The sequence below is a fragment of the Mauremys mutica genome, chromosome 3 (assembly GCF_020497125.1).
Source record: "Mauremys mutica isolate MM-2020 ecotype Southern chromosome 3, ASM2049712v1, whole genome shotgun sequence".
Taxonomy (NCBI): domain Eukaryota; kingdom Metazoa; phylum Chordata; order Testudines; family Geoemydidae; genus Mauremys; species Mauremys mutica.
Window position 1 is genome coordinate 158,687,932 of NC_059074.1, and position 24,691 is coordinate 158,712,622.

The following is a 24,691-nucleotide window of genomic DNA, read 5'->3' on the forward strand; positions in this document are numbered from 1 at the left end:
GCACCCCCACTATACAAGTTGTGCCTGCCCCACTGTCACAAATATAACTGCACATGTATATTTGTGGTTTTAAGTCAGGCTCAGAACTATATGAATGTAATTTTTTAAGGATTAATGTTTTTCCCCTCTCCCTCCGCTCTCTTAAAAAAATATGACATTAAATATAATGGAAAGGTATGTGGATTGCCATGCTCTGGGGTCTTATTCTCCTGCCCCAGGATACAAGTAACTCCCATTGATTTCAAAGATTGTTACTTTTGCCATGTCAGAGAACTGGGCTAATGGAGTCCAAGGCTTGTTTGTACCTAAGGTTGTAGCAAAATACCCCGTATGTTTAGGTGATATTATGTTATTCTTTATGCAAGCACTGAATGAACCCTACTAGCTCTATACATATATATTCAATATTGTGAAATGAGTTTTGTCCATTAAAACTGTATTCTTAATATATTCTTACATAGTACTGAGCACTAAATACTGTTATGCATTCACAGGACACACTCCATTAACGCCAAAGAAACATGGTGGTGTGATCTCAAAATTGTATACAATTAATTAATATTAATAGTATAGTACTTTTCATTTATGAATTGTTACTAAGTTGTACTATAAAAAAAGAGATTTTGAAAAAAGCCATGCTCTCCATTGATAACGTAGCTTTTAATGTGACAAACCTGAAAGCATAAGCATCTTTCATCTTAAAACGTTTGAAAGAGGATGGCCTCACTTATGGATGTTCAAATATAGTAATCTGAAGCGAGTGTCAAGGTTGTAGGACTTTGTATAAAGGAGTCACATTTCAAGTGGCTGGGAATAAACATCAATTTAAGACATCTTGGGTCACATTCAATCCAAGTGTAACTTCACTGAAATCAATAGAGTCATACCAGGGATGAATGTGGCACCTTAAATCCTGCTAGGAACTCAAAAAGACTTAACATAGCTTAGATAAATGGAATCCTAGTTGAGGGTAGTAGTGTAAGGACAAAGAGTAATCCTGATTTGGATAGTTGGAAAGTTGTTCAAAGGGAGCAGCAATGAGAGCTGAGATTTAGGAGGAGATAGAGTTAACTTTGATCTTTAGTGAAGAGGATGATATTGTTCTATTGGGTTAATAACTAAATCAGAAAAATCTACCGAACTATATAGCAAATGGACTAAAATTCTGCTATCAGTTACACCATGCCACTCTACTGAAGTCAGCTGAGTTGCAAGAATGCAGCTGAGAGCAGAATTTGGCCAAATATCTACATACAGAGGCTATTTCAGCTAGTAATTCAAAATAGAGGGATATATTCTAGCTTGCTACATTTTTGCAGTGTTTTATAATCCCATAGAGTATACCTTGATGGGCAAAGGTGAGTTTTTCAGTTGAGTTATCTCAATCAAATTAGGTTAACATGACTGAAAAGCCACATTAAAACGCAGGCTAACACATTTGAAGCCAGGCTCCCATCAGACAATACAGCCAACTAGCCTGGCTTCATACATGATAGCCGGCATTTTAATAGGATTTTTCAATCATGTTAACACAATTGAGCTAACTGGACATACCCATACAGAGTCAGTGTAGACATACCAGCTTGTCATATTTTAACATTTAGAATTATTTTTGTAATATTTGTTACATCAGACCTTTATTATCTATGGGCCAAATTGCCCTACCCTTCCTTACACGGAGTAGTGCCTTACTCCATGTGAAGTCCCACTGAATTCAAAGTAACTATTCAAGGAGTAAGGTACAACAAAACATAAGCAAGTGTCTCACAATCTGGCCCTATAAGAGATCTTGAACAAGCTATTGGAAATACTTTAGGACCTGGGTAGGTTAACCTTATGAAAAAGACAGAGAGAATTTGAAAAGGACTAAGCCACTAGGACTCTGTAAAACTTACTCTAAACATCAACAGAATTTCACAGAAAATGCTAACCTTTCTATAGACTATTTTTAACCATCATATAGCAGGAATATAATTTTCTATTAAATTCCATAAAATGATTAAAAGAATCTTATAGAGAAGTCATCTTCTCTTCCACCTTCTCTGGTACTTTTCCACAAGAGCAGGACAGAATGTCCATAATACAGAATGACTTTAGTACTATGTTAGTCCAAATAAAAATAATTCTGAGAGGTGTGATGACTGCCATGCCACGGAGACCTGGATTTAAGTCTTGGTATTATGGAGTGCATTGACAGTGTGAATTTTTAGTACTTTTCCACCACTAATTTAGCATCAGTGAAATTTCAATAGTGATAACAACAGTATCACGAGTGTAAACCGTGCACAGGATTTTTTTGAATCAATGGGTCATCTAACTAGAGAGTTCTTTCCATGCAAGCAGACATTGGGAGTATTGAAGGGATGGTGCACTCAGCCCTTAAGTAGGAAAGAAAGTATTGACCCTTCCAGATAATTAACAGTTTCATCTAGATTTTGATTTACACACACTTAAAATAATTTACTTTAAATACTCTATACCATTATTAGATCTCCCTCACTAGGATGCTGCAAGTATTAATGTTTCTAAAGAACTTTTAGCATCTCAGATAAAAAGCTCTATGGAAGTAAAAAATAAATAAAAATAAAACAATAGCCTTTGTCAGTCTTTGTTTTTATTTTGGTTTCACAGTTCCTAGGCACTAAAGTAATACTAAAAATCATTATACAAGCCATTAATACAGTTTGATGTTTTTAGCATGAGGTACGGATGAAAATGAGAACTTTAATTTTATTCTGAAGCACTATGGATTCATTCTAAAAACTTGCCGAAGCCTCAAATTTCAGATCTCGCTCTGAACACCACAAAGTCTGAATATGGGATTTTGTTCTGGTTCTTTAAAATAATTCCAAAATTAAGATTCGGGTTCAGTTTTTTAATCTCCCAATCCCTTTCAAAAGTTATTGAGTATTTGGGTGTGGATCAATCGTCAGTTTAGTCATAGTAGCCAAACTGTTTAAGGAGATTTACAATCAAGCCATCTTAATCATTAAAAAGATCCTCTGTTGTGAATTTGAGAATCCATCTGGAATACATCAGCTCTCCCTTATAAATATATAAGAACCAAAGTCAGATTCTGGGAAAAGGATGGGAAGGTTTCTGCACTGAAATATTTAGAATAAAAGACTAAAGTAAATATACTGCATCATATACCCTCGTCTTCCAGTTAAATCTCATAAGAAATTGGAGTATTACTGTTCTCACTGTGGGAATAATAAAAGCTCTGTCAGGTTTTTTATTTATATATGGAAGGCACATTTAAAAGTTGGTGTGGGATTTAATCTTCTGTTATTCTACTACTTTCATAAACTGCTTATTTAAGTAGTATTATTTGTTATCATTCTACAAGAAGAGACTAGGCCACTTTCTGTTTTATTACACTGGAGAAAATTGAGTTGTTCTACTGATTTACACCAGTTCATCAGAAAAATTTGGCTCAGTGGCTGCAGGTGCTCTATGTCTTCATGGAGGTAGTACCTATCACAAAACTTTTACAGTTGCATTAACACTTAGAAACCTGGTTACTGCACCTGTATTAGCTTAGAATGATTAGAATTCAAAAATTGTTTCACTATATAGACATGTTTATCTTTTCACTTAATATTCCTGAAATGCTTAAGCAGACCTAAATTAGCAGGTCTATCCTTCCCATGTTTCATTAATAATAAATCCTAAATCCCTCTATCCTGCTCCATCAGACATCTGTTCCATAAGCTCTATATGGTGCTGTCTCCCTTTTCCAGGTTATCTTGCTTTATTCTATCTGGTCCCAACGTAGGTCTTTTTATGACATTAAGGAAATTATTAATTATTATTAATATAACACATCTTCATCCCAAAGGCTTCTAAAACATGTAACAATTTTAAATTGATTGGCAAATTATATATAGGGATAACCATAACCCATCACTGAAACGCACCCTGCCTTCCACACACACACCCCCCAAGCTGTTTTACACCACTCAGCTACACAGTTAGGACAGGAAATGAAGAACCCCATATCCATAACTGCGGGAAAATTAAAGAAGGTGGGGAAAGGGGGCAATCTCAGGTTAAATAAATTCAACATTTTAACACAAATGTCCTCATCTATGTAATTAGTGACACATTAGATTATTAAAACTGGAAAAAGTGAAATAATCTAATTTACTCTTCAGCATTTATGCTCCACCATTCCTCCTTTCCTGGACAATGAAAATGACTAGCACTTTACTTCCCAGTTCTCATGTATTAGCATGATCAATGGGCCCAAACCGGACACGGAGGCACTGAGCGCCCTTGATTTCCATAAAAGTCAGTGGGTGTGGAGCGTGCTCAGCATTTTACAGAATCAGGCCCGGCATTCAGGGAACATGCCTTTCAAAGGTCTCCTTATTGTGATTTTTAAAAAATCCTGAGGATATTTTCACTGGTCTTTGGCTTCCTAAAAGCTTGTTTTATACAAACCCAACTCTAGGGGCAACTTTACCCTGAGGTTGCCTCTTTAGGCGAGTTGGCTTTGGATATGAAACAAGGGTTCGCACACCTGCTCCAGCAAGAAGTACCGGGGGGTCTTTAACAAATGGTCGGGCCCTCGGCTTTGCTGCTCAGCCAAAGGGCTGGCTCTGTCTCCGCTCATCTCCTGCTTTTGTAGCATCCCGGACTGTGCGCTGTAAATTTCCCTTATCTTCAGCCAAAGGGTCCTACTTATCCCTGTACACTGGGCAGGTCTTCACTCTCGGCAGTGCAGCGCTGAGTGTGGACAAGCCCCGGGATTTAACTTTCCTACTCTGCAAAGCACGCGCCACTATCACCCACCCTGCCGCTTTTCCCCGCATCCCTAATTCCTGCAGCTTCGGACGGCTCCGTCCCGCCACGTGCGCTGAGCCTCAGCACTTCCACCGGCGCGCAGGCCAACAAAGGCCACGTCTCGGAGGCCCGAAGGGAAACGGAGGGTGCTGTAAATTCCCATTTCCTTCAGCCCAAGGGTCCCACTTATCCCTCTGCAGTTGTCACACGCTTCCTTTCTCGTCCCCGCTCCCGCACCGCGCTCATCGGTTGTTTCTTTCCCTTTGTCTGGAATCGTTTCTAAACGCACCCCCCCACCCCCCATTTCCCAGCGTCTCGCCGTTATCGCGCCTCGACTCATCGCAGCACCGGGGGGGGGGGTGACTGGGGCTGTGGATCTGAGCTGTCTCCTGCGGTCCCGGGAGCTGAGCCGGGCCGGGATCTCGGGAGCGTCTGATCTCCCTGCCCTGGAGCCCGGGGGAGATGTGGTGGGGAGGGGGCTGCCCCTGTCCCGGGCTTTGGGGGGCTGGGGGCGGGGCGCTGTTGGAGGGAGGGGAGGGCGTGTCGGATACTCACATGCCAGATGGCGAAGAAGATGAGGGCAGCGCACAGCACCAGGGACAGCATGTAGCAAAAGGCAGCGAAAGTGAAGGCCATGGTGAGGGGAGAACCCCCCCCCCCGCCACCCCCCAATCGGACCCAGAGGACCCCAGCGCCGCAGAGTAGAGACAACCCCAGAAATTCAAGGAGCGGGTGACTCTTCCCTGCCTCCGAGGGGAGACCCCCCGTTCGCTGCCGGGGCGCCCCCAAGCCCAGGAGACCCGAGATCCCCAAAATGGAGATGGGAAAGGTCCTCGCCGCCAAGGAAACGAGAGCGGGGAGACCCTTCGCCCTGCTAAACGCAGGCAGAGCCCGGCTTGGGAGAGCGGGGATCGGACCTCGGGAAAGGAGACGGGAACCAGGAGGAGGCGAGGAGCGGAGTTTTCCCCTCGCCCCCCCCCCCCCAGTCCCCGGGGCCTTCCCAACGCGAGGGGGCGCTCAGCGACCCCACGGAACCAAGAGGACGGGAGGGGACCCCCAGAGCGGCCAGGGGAGCCCCCAAGGCACAGGGCGAACCCGGAGTTGACGGGACCCCAGCGCACAGAAGAAGCCGCCGATCCGGGTGGGCGCTCTGGGGTGGGTCCCTCTGGTCCCCCCGGATCCGGACTGCGAGATCCTCTCCTCCCGCTCCGCAGCTTTTCTCTGTTCCCCTCGGTCCCGCTCCCCCGACGCTCAATCGCGCCCCCACTGGCCTCTCCCGTTATAATCCCAGACTGGGGGCGCAGGGGGGCCCCCCCGATCAGTCCGCAGCGGCAGCTTTGAATGAAATCCTGCACCTGCTGCTGGGCGAGGAGGCGGAGATGCGAGAGTCCTGGGATCTCCTCCCCTTCTCCCCCCCCCCCCCCCGCAGCCCTCTCCTCACACCCCGCAGCAGCACGCGCTGAGCGGGGTCCTGGGCTCTCGGCATGGCCACCAGCATCCCCCCTCCACCGCGTGCAGATCTCTGGAGTTTTCATAAATCCCCAGGAAACCACGTGCGTCTTGCAGGCTGCTGATTTTTCCACATTCGTTGCTGCTGCTCTATCCCCCTTCTTTTCCCCCCATCCCTCCCCCAGTGTGTCTCTTCGCTTCCAGGCTGTGGCAATCTGCATGAGGAATGTTAATAAAACCAAACCATAAGTGAGGTTTTAAATGTCTCACTGAAAGACACACAGCAAAATCGACCATCCCCAGCAGGAGGTATTTTTAAATAATACTTTAAAATGATTCCCCTGAGGGGTCCCTCCTTCCCAGATAAGAGGGAGCTTTGCAAAGACGATCCTGAAATAAGGAAGAATAAGGAATCCAGTGATGATAATTAGAGCATGGGACATTTTCCATGATGACAGGCTGGGGATTCATCTGCGGAACAAAGCAATATTTTCTGTCCTCACTGCATCTTGACCCAGTACTGCTGATGTGGATAGTTTATGATGCAAATAGAATAAGAACATCCCTATTAATAGGCAGCAGGTTTAAAACAAACAAAAGGAAGTATTTTTTCACACAATGCACAGTCAACCTGTGGAACTCCTTGCCAGAGGATGTTGTGAAGGCCAAGACTATAAATGGTTCAAAAAAGACCTAGATAAGTTCATGGAGGGTAGGTCTATCAATTGCTATTAGCCCGGATGGGCAGGAATGGTGTCCCTAGCCTCTGTTTGCCAGAAGCTGGGGATGGGCAACAGGGGATGGATCACTTGATGATTACCTGTTTTGTTCATTCCTTCTGGGGCACCTGGCATTGGCCAGTGTTGGAAGACAGAATAATGGGCTAGATGGATCTTTGGTCTGATCCAGTATGGTAGTTCTTATGTTGATCATAGTAAAGGTCTCCATCATGCATAAATGCACATGCTTATGATTAAGCACCTGCATAAGTGTTTGCAGGGTCTGGGTCTAAGTTTTGTTCTAAGAGGAGGTGTCCCACTTGTGGAGATGGGTCCCCCTTCTCCCTGTATGTCATTAATGCTACACTTCAAACACTTTCCAGTGTTTCAAAATCTGAACCAGGATGTGAGCCTGAATTAGCCAGTAGGCTAACTCAAAGTGGGCTTATGAGGGATGGAACAAAGTGGGAGTCTGAGACCTAGCCCAATATAATAAGTAAGGGTAATAAACAAGAAAGGTGGGGGAATGAGGTGACATTAAGAAGATCACAGAATTACTCACTTTTGGCAAATAGGTTTTTGACAGAGAGAGAGAGAGAAATAACATACTTCTTGAAGGGAAGATAAGTTTTGAGGAGCTATTTAAATGTGGAGAGAGTGGTAGCTGGGCATACAGCTATTGGGAAGGAGTTCCATCTCTAGCTACATTCTGTAGCTGAAAAGGATATTGTCTTTAATAAATTATTAATGTAAGCAGCAAAATTCCTAATTTCCACCATCTGGCAGGGTACTTCTTATCTGCTAACTGCCTAAACACCTTTGGGGGTCAGAGAAATACAGGAGAACCTCACAGTTAAGAACACCTCAGGACTGGAGGTTGTTGGTAACTCTGAAATGTTCATAACTCTGAACAAAATGCTATGGTTGTTCTTTCAAAAGTTTAGAACTGAACATTGACTTAATACAGCTTTGAAACTTTACTATGCAAAAGAAAAAATGCTTCTTTCCCTTTATTTTTTCAGTAGTTTACCTTTAACACAGTACAGTACTTTTTTTTCTCCCTCCACTGCTGTCTGATTACATACTTCCGGTTCCAAATGAGGTGTGTGGTTGACTGGTCAGTTTGTAACTCTGGTGTTCCTAACTCTGAGGTTCTACTGTATCTATCTGGCCCAATCCTTGCTTCTCTGAACCTTATAAAAATGTAAGACCATGTTCAAGAAGAGGGAGAGGTCTCTGCCTCTGATGGCATTTATCCCCTCTTTGGGTACTACTAAGCCATCCCCTGCCATGATTATTTCTTATCTGTCAAAGATGCTTCAAGAGCATTCCCCCCCCCCACACACACACACTTTGGAATGCATCCATTTATACAAAATGGCAGGTATTTTCAAAACCTTTTCTGGAGACGATCCTCTGAGAAGGGGTTGTTTTAAAAGTACTTTGAAATCCATGGCTGGAAGGTGCTATATCAATCCAAAGCACTTTACAAGACATGAAAGAACTACTGCTCCTAACACTGCATCCATCCATTTCTAGAAAAGGAAACTGAGCAATAGAGCTGTTTAGTCATTTGCCCAGGGTCACTTAGCAGAAGCCAAATTCATCCCTGGTGCACAGAGGGCATAACTACATTAAAACCAAGCCAAATATAGACTTCCTTCTTCGTCAAGTATTTACAGATATATAATTTCCCTGGTTTTATTTTTAACTAATGTACACTTTTGACTCATGGAAACAGTACTGACTTGAATCCAGTGCCAAGGCCAGTAATTAAAAAACAAGCCTAGGATGGCTAGCTAGAAGCAATATTTTATAATACAGAGTCTCAGTAAAGTACTTGTGACTAGATGATTTCATTAAGTAGGGCAAGTTGCTGCAAATGATAATGGGCTTTACAATTATGCGGGGCTGCAGTAAAATTTTGCATTGCAATCCTTTGACCTTTTTATTCTTTTGTATCTAAAAGCCATTTCCCTCTGAAATGTAGCAGAGTCTTTAGAAATTAAAGGGTTTATTAATAACAGCACATTCTGAAATAGAGGCTGTAAATAGATTGCAGAACAATAGGTCTTTGTATTGTGTCACAGTTCCTCCAACACCTGAATATTTATCATTCACTTTAGCACTGATTAAAGAACAGCTGATGCCTCACGGAAAGCCTAGGGAAAACATTTTGTTCTGAAGCAATTCTGCAAATACATACATTACTGTGATAAAGAACCATACAAGACATTAGATCTCATTCAGGCTATCTCCCTGTTACTGCAGGATTGTTCCCCACAGTATATGTTGTAGTATATTGTCAAATTTATTATTACAACCATCATCTGTGTGCCACCTACGTGCTCGGGGCACATGACCGAAGCAATAGGGTTTCCACTACTTCTCTTTGGAGACTCCTCCACAGTCAAATACCTCCAGCAATAAAGTTTTTCCTGATAGTCATCTCAAATATATATTGCACATAAGTTGGCCATGTGGAAAAAAGGCGCTGGGGAGGCTGAATGGCATAGTAGCAGTATGGTCCCTGCTAGAAGTCAGTTGCCGGGGTGACTGCCCTGCTCAAGTGCCCTTCGAACCAGCCCTGAGTCATTGGCTAACCACAAGGGGTTCTGACAGGCCAGGCCGAAATTATTCTTGTCAGCCAGGGGGGGAAATGCTGTCAAGAACCAGCTGGAACACAGTTTCCCACCTTTCACTGAAGGCATACAGCCCTCATTCATCAAAGTGTTGTTAAGATTTGGAGGCCTGTTCATCCAAACTCAGCAATAAGTCAAACAGGAGAATCAATGATTAAAAATGTCTTCCTTAGCTCCATCTCCCTAGGCACTCCACACCTTTCTCACAGATCGGGACCCGGCAACAGAGAGCCATTCATCTGCCACCTCCAAACTGCACTGCTGTAATACCCTATATCTGAAGTTGAATGTGAAAACAATGTAAAGGCTTCAGATGGTACAAAATGTGGCTTCCCACCTCTTTCATGGTTTAGGCCAGTGTGAACACAGCAAGCCTGTGCTCTGGTCCCTCCAATGGCTCCCAGTCTGGTTCTAAAACATTAATGGTGGCTTAGGTACAAGTGATCATGATTTGATCACATTTATCAAGTGCAAGCAGAATAAAGTCCAGACCAGTAATATATATACTTGGTGCTTTAATACGCTGACAAGTTACATCAGCTTAGCTATGTCTCTCAGGGGTGTGAAAAATCCACACCCCTGAGAGACATATGGAAGCCAATCTAACCCCTGGTGCAGTCAGTGCTAGGTCGATGGAAGAATTCTGTCAAGCTAGCTAGTGCCTCTTGGGGAGGTGGATTACCTATGCCAAAGAGAGAATGGGTTCTTCTGTCAGCATACGTAGTGTCCACACTGAAGTGCTACAGTGTAGACAGCTGCAGTGTTTCAAGTGTAGACAAACCCTTGAATGCTACTGGATTCAGATTGGAAAAATGTAAATAGTGGTATGCTCCCAAATTCTGTCCACAAACCAAGCTCAGACCACTCATGATTCCAAAGTGAAATGCCACACATATTAAATTGAGCAGATCTTCATAATAGGATTCTCCCCTTTTTCTTATGAGTGTTGATAACACTGAAATAGTTACAGCTGATATTTAAATTGCCACCATCATTGGGCATTAGTGTTAAAACTCATACAAATGAATGGAAGCATTTCATACCTAAGAGTTATTGTTTTAGACTGTGTGCAGACTCAAGCAGAAATCTCTGCATCAGTTTATGTTCAGTTTACTTAGGGAAGGTTAACTTTGCAACCAAAAAGCCCAGAAACTTTTTGTTTTAAATGAAAGCTTAGAGTCTGGAGAACAAGGTGGCAGCCCTGAAAAAAGTGGCAGCTCATAAAGCCACTAGTGTCAGTGGTATAATTTGATCTCTGCTTCCAGCTGCAAAAATGCCCTATTCCATTGACTGTTGGCAAGGATACTTGGCCCATCCTCAGTCATTTGGACTAACCTCAGAAATTTACAATTTCATGACCTCCAAGCTCGATTACTGCAATACACTGTACTTTGGAGCAAAAAACCCTCTAATCTTGGAAAAAGATCCACATAGCCTGCTCATGTAGCAATACAGGAATCTTCAGAGAATTTAGATGTCAAACTCTAACACGTCTCTGCCGAGCATGTGTGAATTAAGATTTTGCAAAGACTTACAACTTGGGCAATTTTGGGTAGTTTTTCATGGGAACAGCAAAGGCACAAGGCAGCCCCTCTGTCAAACTTAAAGACCTACTCCAAAGCTTGGAGGCACTAGAGCACCTCAAAAAACCAGCTGAAGGAATTTTTTTAATATGTGCAAAACACGACTTATTTCTTAATGTTGTTTTAGGAAACAGTGGAACAATCTTTACTAAAACTTTCCAAAATATTCAACCAAAGGCAGAAACCCAGCATGGAAAATTTCAGTCCAAACAGTTAAAGTTTGGCAAAATTATAAGGAACTGAAAACAGGGTCTTATAAGGGGAAGTGTTGGCAATGTTAACTTTAGTTGGAACTAAGAGCTGTGCCTATAATCAATGCAAGGTAATTTTACATACATAACTCTTACTAATATCTATTAAGTCCTGTTAACATTAAATGGAATTTTTTAGTCAAAATCTTTGCAGAGCAACATAAGCATTTATCTTATGAGTGGTTGAATTCCATAAAGGAGCTGAGAATAAAACAATTAACCTTCTGTGGGGACTGTCTGTATAAGTAACACAAGAGAAATCTTTCCCCAGACAGTCATTAAAGATCCTGCTGTGCCGTCCACACTAATAAGGTAACTTGCTTAAGATACTCATTTGTCTAAACTTTGAAATGAAGGCTCTGGGCCAAGTAATATAGAAACAATTCAGCAGATTTGAATGGTGTTGTGTTGTCTTTTTTTCCCCTCTGAGTTGTCTTCCAACTCTAAGAGCTTTGAGGACCACTTCCCCCTGGAAAGCCTGGGTCCTAAACCATGACTCAGGCACCACCACTCCAGCCAGAGATGACTGAACAAAGCAGATTATGGTGTCTTTCAGCAGTTCTCCTAATCAGATGGAGAGGAGGCTATTTGAGTGAATAGCACTTCCTCTCTCTGCTAGATGGAGAGTCACAGCTGCACTCCTTGTCCCTGGCTGGCCAATGACCAGCAAATTGGTGCAGTAAATCAAACCTGATCTTTGGTGTGATAGTATAAAGCAATAGCAGTGACTACCAGACTAGCCTGGGTATTCTAAAAGAATTAATGATTTGTTAGAAGTGTTTAGCATACATGAATGAGCAAACTAACATGTATATATAAATACATTAAATTATGAAAACATTTATTCAGAAAATGTGTTTTGCAGTTTGATGCACACAGTTTTGTTAATCTTTGTTTTAAGATGGAATGGTCATCTGCCAAAAACAGGATTTGTATAAGCCTGCAACTCTGCATTTAATTCAAGATTGTCCAAATTAACACAAACAAACTAATTAAATGGACTATTCTCCTTGTACCAACAAGTGACAAAATCTCAAATTGGAACACCTTTGAATTTTAGGGTGCTTGGATTCTAATCTACAGAGCCAATCCCATACCTATAGTTTTGGCCCTAAATCAATGCAGACAGAATCCCTTGTAAAAACCATAATAGTAAGTGGCAATATCTGCAGTATTGCTTTTATGTAAGATGCAGCATTTTGGCCTATTACTGTTTATTTAAAAATACAGTCATATGAGAATGGCCATGCTTATACATAACTCATATTTTAAATGTAGATCCTGGACACACTAGCCACCCTCTTTATAATATAGAAAATATTTCTGAGCTGGGTGCAGCAGGTCTGTAATGATTTCTATGATTTACTCTGTGCAGCATCTAGCACAGGGGCAGGCAACCTTTTTGGCCTGTGGGCTGCATCGGGTTTTGTAAATTGTTTGGAGGGCCGGGTTAGGGGAGGGGGTCGTGGCCTGGCCCTCACCTCCTATCTGTCCCCCACCCCCCCGGGACTCCTGCCCCATCCAATCCCCCTGTTCCCTGATGGCCCCTCTGGGACCCCTGCCCCATCCACCCTCCCTGCTCCCTGTCTCCTGACTGCCTCCTGCCTTCCCATCCAACCCCCCCTCCTTCCTGACTGCCCCCCAAACCCCTACCCCCATTCAACCCCCTGTTCCCCCCGACACCTATCCACACCCCCGCCCCTGACCACCACCCTGAACTCCCCTGCCCTCTATCTAACCCTCCCGCTCCCTGCCCCCATACCACGCTACCCCAGGAGCTCACAGCCCCGCCGCCCAGAGCATTGCGCCGGCGGCAGAGCGAGCGAGCTGAGGCTGCAGGGGAGGGGGACAGCAGAGAAGGGGCCGGGGGCAAGCATCCTGGGACAAGAGCTGGGGGGATGGTCCCGTGGGCAGGATGTGGCCCGCGGGCCATTGTTTGCCCACCTCTGATCTAGCACAATGGGGTCACATTCCTTGTTGAAGTTTCTAGGCACTGCTGTAATACAAATAAAGAAATTCTTTTCTTTCTTTGTGCTTCTTCTTTTTCTGTCTGTTGCCTCAAAAGACTCTCCCCACAAAAGATAAATATGAGCCTGAACCACAATACAAGATCTAAACCATCACCACGGAAACGTTGGGGAAGTTTGGATCTGGATCTTTATAAATATTCAGATACTCAGAAAAAAATATATATAACACTGTGACATCGTGCTCAGGACACCCAGAACAATGAGCCACTGCGTTACCAGTCTGCCTTAGCAGCTTTGCTACTGCTAAACTGTTGTTTGCTTCCTGACACTTCAGCCTGCCTGCCTTGCCAGCAAACTCTTCAAGACTGTCAGTCTAAACCTTGTTTTGCAGGTAACAATCAGTGAACCCCATTTCCCAAGTTTCCCAAAGACGTCCCTCTGCAGCGTCCAGTCTCTCTCACTGGACACTCACAGAAATTAAAGTTGTTGCTTCCAGACAGAGCACACATCAGCAAGAAGTGAAGTGTGAGTCTTCACCTAGTATACAGTACTGAGATGATTTTGTAATACAACAAGAATAAGTTTATTAACAAAGAACAGAAATGTAAGTGATATTAAGCAAGACTAAAAGAAACAGGTATGGTTACAAATAAAACAAAACATGGTATCTAGTTACTAAAACTTAATTTTAGCAAGTTAAAATCTTTGCCTAAGCAATTTTCTACTTACATCAGGTTACCAGCATCCCTAGCCCTTCAGATTAGGGCAGTGGCTCTCAACCTAGTCTCCTGGCTTAGGCAGACAGCAAACACAGTTCGCAGGCTCTGACCCTCTGGGCAGGGCAGAGCAACGAGCTGTCTCCAGCTTCAGCCTTTGGGCTGGAGCAGACAGCAAACACAGCCAAGGCCCACTGCCTCGTGTCTGGGGCAAGCCTCCTACCACCCTCCATTGGCGTGGCTCCATAGTTTGCAAATCCTCAGTCTCTTCCAGGTAAACGGCAAAGAGCAGTCCCAGCAGCTATCTCCACACTTGGTCTCCTCCATGGGCAGGGCACTATATTGCTTGGTAGCAAGTCCAGAGTCCTGCAGCAGGCTAGAGACATCTGGCTCCCACTTCACTGATCTGAAGAGCCCACCTCTTATAGTTCTTGTCCTGCCCCTCTGCTTCCAGCACAGGGGGCGAAGCCAGCATGGCTCCTACCACCAAGGGAGTGCAGTGGTCCTTCCCAGTCAGGCTCGGAGGGAGAAAACTTGTTTCTCCCTTTGTTTGGTCACAAACTTTAAAGCATAATATTAGTAGGTATCAATAACTCCTTATATAGTGTTAATACATCCATTTCACAATGGTATTAATCACCAGTGTGTCACCAGCGTTCATAAAAGACCTTACTTGACACACTTTTATACTACAAAATATTGTATAGAATCAGTTGATTCAATTGCTTATTCTTTGGGGTTCAGCCCCTTGGTTCTCCCTCTGGGATATCTGGACGCTAATTGTTACAAACACAAAGAAAGGCTAATAGAAACAGGGACTGTGATGTACTAAAACAAAAAAAAATGTGCCCTTCATAATGCTTTTTATTAAGGAAATACAAAGCTATTTCATATATGTTCTGTTGCTTTCTTTCCTTGTTCTATATTGTTTTCATCCCTCATTCTTTTGTCATTCCCATTTCATCCCTATTATCCCTGGTATTCATCAGTAACGGCAGAGTCAAGGTTTATCTGCCTTTTTAGACTGGTACCCACTTTCATTTGTGAGACACAAGAAGCTCAGCAATAAGTGTCAGCTGTTTCATCCTGTTCTTGCTGTTTCATCCTGTTCTCTCCCAATGCACCCACTTTACTTCACTTCCTGGAGACATGCTACTTGTCGCTCAGATCTCTGAAGCAATTGTTGACTGGGAGATCAATGAAATATAATGTGAAGAGATTACTGGAGAAATGGAAGAGCTAAATGTGATCTTAACTAATCATATCCTGGGATGAGAATAATGACACGTGTCAAACTGAGATAGCTGAAGAGTCAATAACAAAATACTATGACTCACAAGAATGTCAAATATATTTTTTCCACTGAGAACCACACAAAGAAACACTATTTTGCAATACAATATTATTTAGTTCTTTTAAAGGGAAACATTGAGCCAGATTCTTATCTAATTTATACCAGTTTTGCATTGATATAATGCTGATGACATCAATGGAGTTATTTGATTTAGACAGGTGTAAGTAAGATCAGAATCCATCTCAATATATTTATTATGGGCCTGGTCACATGAATTATTGGGCTACAAAGTAGCTATGAAATAGTATGAAGGAGCATGTGATTGGAATGGATTTTTACTTGCATGCTGCAATAGTATCTCAGTGACTAGCCAGATTTTTTTTTCAGAATTAATTTCAGTGGCAACTTGTAATGCCATGCTCTTGAGTCATTGGCAGTGTGGGGGTTGAACCTTGAACTTCTCAATTTAAAAGCACAAACCTCTATTGTCTGAGCAAAAAGATCCAGCTGTGCTAGCCAAGGCTGCAGCAGACTTATCAACCTCTAGCTGTGGCCCAGGCACCAGCAGAGTGAGACAGTGTACCTTTGCTCCCTTTTCATATCTATTTTCTGCAGATATTCTAGCATACCAGTTTACTGACAGGAACATTCATGGATACTGCAAATATCGAGCAAATATTTCAGGATATTTGAAGAAAGCAAATTTCAACTTCGTTATCATGAGCGCTGGCATAGGGTGTCTATCCCAGACAGGAGATCAAAGATTAATGGCAGTCAGTCAGAGAGAGTCAGAGCCCACCCGCTTGCCCCTGGAGGGTAGACCAGGCCTAATTAATGATGAAATCCAGATGGGGAGGTGCTGGGTGGTGTTATAAACAGAGGAAGTTTGGAGCAGAAGTGAGGGCTGTAAAGAGAAACTCTGCAGTCACTCTCCTGATCAGGGGCGGCTCTAGAAATCAGGCTGCCCCAAGCAGCGCGGTGCGCTGCGCCGCCCTTCCCCGGTCCTGCGGCGGGTCCCCTCTTCCCGCGGCTCCGGTTAAGCTCCCGCAGGCATGACTGCGGCAGGTCAACCGGAGCCCGGGACGAGCGGACCTGCCGCAGGCATGACTGCGGCAGGTCCGCCAGCCCAGCCTCCCGCCCTCCCCGGCAGCAGGGGACGCCCCCTACATTTTGCCGCCCTAGGCACCAGCTTGTTTTGCTGGTGCCTACAGCCGCCCCTGCTCCTGATAGTAAGAGTAAAGGCTACATAGGGAGGCCAGAAAGAGGCTGTGGGAAAGACCTGCTGACAGGCTGAGGTGGGAAGAAGTGTAGGGAGGTAGCAGGAGGCAGATCTGAATATAGGCAGCCCTTGCCTGCTTATTACAGGGAGCCCAGATTTTTAGATCTATTTGGGCATTGCTGCTTGGAGTGTTGCAACACCTAACTGATTTAAGAACCTAATTCATTTTCTAAAAGGATATAGGCACTTAAGAACCTAAATCCCACTGACAAATGCTAAGTGCAGCAACACCTAGCTACCTTTTAAAATTCTAGGCCTGTGTCCTAGGACTGAAATCCAGAGGAAAGGAAGGGCCTGGGTTCCCCTAACTGCCACTGGGGATTGTGGTGTGAATAACCTCACCCTGCACACTGAGATAAGAGGGGTAAGGACTTTTGAAAGCCCTGGGATGAGAGGATGTAAAGAATATGGGGCCCACAGTCAGGGGTGGAAAACTTGATGTAAGCATATCATCCAACACAACAAAAGTCCATCCCGTTACCCAGGAAGGGGTGGAAACAAAACATGACCTGGCTGGAGGGCTGAGTCATGAAAAGAGATAGACAACTGAGGGACCAGAGCAATCATTGCCAGGGAGCACTAGAGGAGAACAGCCTGCTATGCCACACCCAGCCACGAGCCATTTGCCTGTGGTGAGTCTCCTCTTCTATACAAGCCTGCATTATCCACCCATGTGAATATCTCTATGATTGAGAAACATGGTCCCAGTCCACTCAGAATTTACTCATTTGAATAGTCCCATTAGCTCCAATGAAACTATATCATAGAATAACAGAACCATAGAATTGTAGGGCTAGAAGGGACGCCGAGACCATCTAGTGCAATGGCAAGGCAGGACCAAGTATACCTCGACTATCCCTGAGAGATGCCTTTGATGGGGATTCCACAACCTGCATTAGAAGCCTATTCCAGAGCTTAACTACCCTTATAGTTAAAAGTTTTTCCCAATCTCTAATCGAAATCTCCCTTGCTGCACATTAAGACCATTACTTCTTGTCCTCCCTTCAGTGGCCATGGAGAACAATTGATACTGTCCTCTTTGTAACAGCCCTTAACATATTTGAAGACTGTTATCAGGTGGGTCCCCATTCAGTCTCCTTTTTTCTTTTTTTTTAAGACTAAACATGCCCATTTTTTTAACCTTTCCTCATATGTCAGGTTTTCTAAACCTTTTATCCTGTAAGGGACCCTCAGAGCTGCCTGCCCCCTACCACTACAAGCAACCCCATCATACAATCCCACTCATACATTTGTCAAGCTCTACCTTGACACTAAGTAGGTTATTGGCCTCCCTAACTCCTACTGGGAAACTGTTCCAGATGAAGAGTCCTCTGATGAAAACCTGGAAATTGTTTAAGCCCCATTGCTCAGATTGCTAACTTGGACAGTACGTTAGTGTGCTAGGGTTGATGAACCTCACACAGGATTTTGCAAGGAAAGGGTTAAACTCCCCCCTTCCCAGCCATAGCACTGTGAGCTCCAGAAATGTGTATGCGGTGGGGAGAGAGAGAGAAATCAGCAGATGAGAACTTTGAGTTTATGAATCCCTAGGCTTTTCTATTTTGGGACTATTAAGCTGTGCTCTGCTGGTGTGTGCCCTACAAAATTCACTGCGCTTATTCCTTACCTAATGGGAATAGCAGCTCCATTGGCTGACTCCTCTCATTTAGGCTAAATTATAGGTATGGGAAACCTTCAGGGCAAGGAATGGGTGGTGAATGGATAAAGCTGCTACCCCTCAGGATTTTGAGGGAAAGCCTTTTAAATAGAAACCTTTTCTAGCAATGAGTCTGAGCCAAAATCCTGCATCTAGACACCCCTGGTCTTTGGATCTGGCTCTGCACTGTGGGTCAGGCTCATCCTTACTTTTCCCTTTTTGGGATTGTTTGGGGTTATGAATTACTCAAACTACATTATTGTTAATCATCAGCTCATTAAAAAGTCAAATACAAAAGGCCCTAATTTACTCCATATCTAGTCAATGACTGAACAGCTTCATGAAAATTGTTTCAGATGCAGCACAATCAAGTGCAATTTACAATTCATTCTGAAGATGAGAATTCTGTGCATAATATTAAATAGAAGTAGCCGCAAACTAGAACAATTTCTCAGCAACCTTCTCCCCTGAACTCTGGGAGATCAGATAAAATGCGGCCTAGATCTAAAGCATCCTTTCTCTAGGCTTTACCCAGCCAAAATCTAACCAACGTTTTGCAAAAACACCTAATCACCACTGTTGCTCCTTTTTATTAAGCATTCCTATGAAATCTTTGGTTCAGCCTTATAGTAGGTATCACGAAATCAGCATTTCTGTGGTCACACACCTCTATGTTAAGGTACCACTCAATCACTCAAATCACTATTTATGTACATGACAGGAAAATGTGTTTCCCTCTCAGGCATGACCTAAAAGGGTCTGTGATGGCATTTATCAGGCCTTCTCTGCCCTGGGATGTATGGGCACCTCGACATCTCCTGCTCAAGGAAAACACAGTCAGACTGGGCTACCTACAAGACAGTCCTCCAGAGGCCTAGAAGGGCCAGAAGCAAACACTGACCAATCAGGAGCCAGCGGGCCAGTTAAGAAGGCTTGCCTACTACTGCTCAGTAGCAGAACTGAGTGAGGCTGGGATCAGTGGTGCTGGAACAATTTGTATAGTGGGGGTACTGAGAGCCATTGAACCAAACTGTAAACCCTGTATATGATGGAAACCACTTCAAGCCAGGGGGTGCAGCAGCACCCCAGCACCCCTAATTCCAGTAGCTATGGCTAGCATGACCAAGTGTCCAGTTTTCAACCGGAACACCAGTTGAAAAGGGATCCTGACGGATCCACTGTCAGCACCACTGACCGGGCCGTTGACTGTCCGGTTGGCAGCGCTACGCAGCGGGGCTCACAGGCTCCCTGCTAGCCTCTGCACCATGCGGCTCCCGGGAAGCAGCCAGCATGTCCCCTCTCCAGCTCCTACATGTAGGGGCAGCCAGAGGACTCTACATGCTGCCCCCATCCCAAGTGCCGCCACCCCCGCAGCTCCTATTGGCTGGGAACTGCAGCCAATGGGATCTGTAGAGGTGGCATCTGCAGACAGGGCAGTGCACAGAGCTGCCTGGCTGCCCTTCTGCATAGGAGCTGGAGAGGAGATATGCCACTGCTTCTTGGAGCTGCTTTAGGTAAGCGCTGCCTGGAGCCTCCACCCTCGACCGGGCCCCAGCCCTTTACCCCTGCCCCAGGCCCAGCCCTGATCCCCCTCCCACTCTCCAAACCCCTCCATCCCAGCCCAGAGCACCCTCCTGCACCCCAAGCCCCTCATCCTCAGCCCACCCCCACCCCATAGCGCATACCCCCATCAGGAGCCCTCACACCCTCCCACACTCCAACCACCTGCCCCAGCCCTGATCTCCCTCCCAGCCTCCGAACCCTCGGTCCCAGCCCAAAGCACCCTCCTACACCTCAAACCCTTAATCCCCAGCCCCACCCCATAGTCTGCACCCCCAGCCAGAGCTCTTATATCCCCCCACACCCCAGCCCCCGCCTGGAGCCCCCTCCTGCCCTCTGAACCCCTCAGTCCCAGCCTGGAGCACCCGCCTACATTCCAAACCCCTCATCCCTGGCCCCATCTCAGCACCCTCAATCCCAGCCGGCGCCCTCACCCCCTCCCGTACCCCAGCTCCCTGAACCAGCCTGGCGAAAATGAGCGAGTGAGTGAGTGTAGGGAGAGTGAGTGATAGAGGGAGGGGGGATGAAGTAAGCAGGGGCAGGGCCTCGGAGAAGGGGCAGGGCAAGGGTGTTCGGTTTTATGTGAGTAAAAAGTTGGCAATCCTACTTATGGTTGGGATTGAGAAGAAAATCCTTGTGCCAGCCCAAACCCAAGGGCCTGGCCTTCAAGTACTGCAACTAAGTGCTTGCCTTTGAATTTTGTCTCTTTATTTAAAGATAAAGACAACCAAATTCTGTGTTTTGTTATTGCGTTACTTAACTGTTTAGAAAATGTTGCTGAATTTAGGTCATAGGCCTCCCAGTGCCAAGCAAGCGGCCAAATGTCTGGATTAAGGCAGGGGAGGCCTGCAGCACCACACTTTGCCCTACAGGAGGTACCATGGAGCAGCCTCATCTGCCACAGGGTTTCATTTGTAAATGTTGTCTTTTCAGTCACGCATACTTGATTTAAAAATACTCCCAGTTTGTTATCAAAGTGACAGTCACCTAGGTTATATGTGTCAGTAATTTAGCAGATTGCAAATTAAGAATGCAATTTAGCAACCTCTTTGCACTGAACTGACTCAGAAATGGAGGATGTAGTGGGGGTGAGAGTACATACAGCATTTTGAAAGACTTAAGATCCACTACTTTCCATTCACCTAGCTCTAACAAATAATAATAGCATGGAAACACCTACAGTGTGCTTAGCTCTGTTCAAAATACTAAAGAAGATGTTGTTCTTGCCCCCATGAGGTTTACTAACTAGATGGAGGATCTAATTCAAAAATACATCTAAATGTATTTACCAGGAAATTGTTCAGAAGTAGGAATGTATCATATGGTTTAACAGCTAGATATGCAGTGAAACAAATAGTATAGTAGTTATACAGTCAGACCTGTCCCCCTAAGGGGGTGGGGGGAAAGAGGTTGGAAAGTGATAGAATCCAATCATATTTCTTCAAACTCCCACTCTAACCAAACTGATCTTTGGTTAAGCATGGGAAGATATGAAGTAATGTGACATAAAACCAAGGGACCTGATAAGATACACAGTAGACTGATAGGGAGGGAAAGATCTGTGAAGGACAAAAAGCTTGACTATGTGGAAAAGGAGAAGCTAGTGGAGGGTTTCACCATAAGAACAGGCAGGGAAGCTGCCATTGAATGAGGCAGTGTTTTGGATGGCTGAAGAAGTTGAGAGGAGACCACAGAAAAGGAGATTGAAAGATAATCAAGATGGGAGATGAGGAGGGCCTGGATGAGAGTTTTAGTTCTATGGACACCCCACAGGGTCCCAGAATCTGGGCTCCAGCCACACCAATGAAACAGCCCCACAGCCCAAGACCCAGTTGGCTGGCACGGGCCAGCTGCATGTTTTTCTTTGCTGTGTAGACATACCCTCAGGAGCCAGAGGAGAGCAGGAAACAGGAGGGGGAAGCTCAAGAAACTGCAGCATGAAAAAAGACTCATGCAGAGAAGACCCTGCCACCAGGGGAGTTTGGGTCTACAGAGAGTAAAGGAAGTGTGACCCAGCTCCAGGGAGGAGGGGTGAGGACTCCCTACCCCTGGGGAAAGAGAGACATTGAACTGGAACCAATGTGTGTCATGACTCCAGAAGGGGAGTATTTTAATTACCTTGGACTCCAGATTGCAGTCCAAAGAAGGGAAATTGAGGCAGGGTGCTGCAGCGCAGACTGACTTGTGGGCTAAAGGGGGCACTCGGATGGCAGTCACCCTGTTAAACTAACACCAAAATCTCTGTGAATTGCAGTCTATATGGATTCCTAGGAGTCACAACAATAACAGAACTTTTGTTACTACTTTTAAATTCTTATTCAAGTGCAGGGAGGGTGGAAGGGGTTGTAATGATTGGTGGAGCTGCTATTTACACTAAAGGTGGTGCTGTATATTTATCATAATGCTAAATTATTGTCTTGTTTTGATATTATGTTGTATCTGACAGAGGGAGGTGGTTGTAGGAAGCTTTAGTCCAGCCTGTGTGTGCTGGAGTTGTTACTTGCAGTGTCCTAATAAATCCTTTGATTCCTATAAGCGAGTATTACAATATGCCTTATGTAAACAGACAAAATTGCTTATAAGCTGCATTTTGCACCAGTGGTGCTCGCTCCTGCATAAAAGAAGGGTGGTTGCACCAGAGCAAATTGCTGCTTTGCTTGTCTATGCTTGGGGGATTGCACCAATGCAGCTACATCAGCGGCTGGCCACTGATAGCTGTAATTTGGGCCATTTGGCTACTCTGTCTCTCTCCAGAGTAGACAAGGCCTAAGGCATTCAGGTGTTAAACAGCTATAAGGAGGGCAACTAAGTGAACCTCTAGCTGGCAAGCTGAAACGGTGGTGGGGGAAGGAAATAACCATTTCAAAATATTCAAAAGGGCTGCACTGTACACAAGGGAAACTTTAGCATAGACCAGCAGGGTCTGCATGGGCCAATTAATGCTCAACACGGTTGTGTGCTTTAGAAATCATACCCCCATGATGCGCATTACCCCACCACATAGACAACCCCTTAATTTGTGCTCATGTGCTACCGTAGTTAGAACCCAATCCTGCAGCACATCCTTACACAAATAGCTCTTCTTCACACCAGTGTTATATGAGAACGGGCTACTCATGTGAAGAAGGGTTCCAGGTTAAGACCCATATTTATGTATTTAAACCTCACATAGATACACAAGGTGAAACTTTTTTTGTGTGTGGGGGGGGAGCTATTCAACAACAAAAACTTATTTATTTTTTACAGGTACTTTTGTTCAAAAATATATAAAACCCACAATCTTCAATCTGTACAAAAGAACAGTGCCTCACAATATGCTAGCCCATTCCTTGTGATGGCAAAGTGCTCAGTGAAGTCTGAGTTTGATTTAAGTAGAGTCTTGCCTGCATCTTTCAGTCTGCATCTACTTATTCCTCATTTGCCAGCTTGGTATCTGCATACTTAAGGGCTGCAGGATCAGGCCATCAATGAACCCAATACCACCTGCACAAGTGCCTGCTGGAATTGTATCTGGGAAAGACCATCTTCCCCCATTTGGTTTCTGGAACCTACCTCTTCCCCTACAGAAGGGAGAAAGACTGAAGTGCAAGAAGTTTTGTGGAGAATAGCCACTCACTCCAGTCATGGTACCTGCTGGGAAATAAAGTTTATTTTTATAGAAAAAGCAGCTTTTGGAAGAAATTCCAGGAGCCAAACTGAGTGTGGAAAGTTATACTATATACACAAGAGCTGTAATTTTATGAACGGGGCCCTAAATTCTTTTCAGATCTCATCTTAGTAGAATTATGCAGATTTGGTGCCCCCTGCTGTCCCTTCTTTTGCCATCTGAGCTGTCAACTAAAAGCATGAATAAGCACTGCAGATGTGAAAATGCATAAAACACCTCAATAAGACAGATTGGGAAGCCTGTACAAAAGGACACATTTAAACCACAGTTTTGTTCCACAACAGGTCTATGGAAAGGGCAGACCCTGGAGAGGCAGATAAAAATATAAAAGCTGTATTACACCCAGAATTACTGGGTGTAATTCTGATGCAAACTGGTTTGTTAGCAGCTGTAGCTTTGCATGTGCTGATATCCATATCCCAGTGAGCAAGACTCTTTCAGGACACGTTTGTATCTCCCCGTAAAAGGAGCTAGAATGAAAATGATCATATTGGTGCTATTAAAATATTGTAGTGAACTTGTCAATAGGTGGTTTTGTTCAGGCAAAATCCTTCAAGTATCCAATTTCAAGTCTGAAAGAGGACTGGTGGGGCTCACCTTCACTATACACCACTGACTGTTCTGAGATGGTTTGACGGTGCCTGACTGATGAACATGATAAGTTCAATTTTCATTATTTCTGGGATCTGGGAGGTTTTTTTGCCACAATCAGAAAAAGACCCAGATCCATGACCTTATCAGGCTGATCAAAAGGGAGAATGTGGAGCTTTAGACTGGCCACGGTTTCTGGTGCTTGTTAAATACTAAGGTTTCAAGAACCATTTTCAAGGTACAAGTTTGGAAGCCCAGTGTCCTATGGAGCTGGTATGATTTATCTTTCAACTACTGGCACAGCATTAAAGAAGATACAGCAACAACAGCAGTTTTTCCCCATCCTCTCCAGGAGAAATATTTTGTACCTCCAGGTACATAGTTTTTATCCCGCAACACTCAAGTATCATCAGGGGCGGCTCTACAAATTTGGCCGCCCCAAGCAGTCATACCCGGGAGGCGCCCCCGAGCCGCGGGAGCAGCGGACCTCCCGCGGGCATGACTGCGGAGGGTCCGCTGGTCGCG

The 24,691-nt window shown here is 44.5% G+C and overlaps 1 protein-coding gene across 2 annotated transcripts in view; it reads right to left on the minus strand.

Annotated features, from left to right (window-relative positions):
• CNIH3 (cornichon family AMPA receptor auxiliary protein 3) overlaps positions 1-24,691 on the minus strand; it is a 136,862-nt gene that overhangs the window by 83,223 nt on the left and 28,948 nt on the right. The window contains exon 1 of one of the 2 annotated variants that reach the window (XM_045010943.1): positions 5,344-5,454. The exons of the other annotated variant lie outside the window; for it this stretch is intronic. Within the exon in view, the coding sequence (XP_044866878.1) occupies positions 5,344-5,424 (81 nt within the window). The 5' untranslated portion in view covers positions 5,425-5,454. Of the gene's footprint in view, positions 1-5,343; positions 5,455-24,691 lie in introns of those variants that run through there. 2 annotated transcript variants of the gene reach the window in all.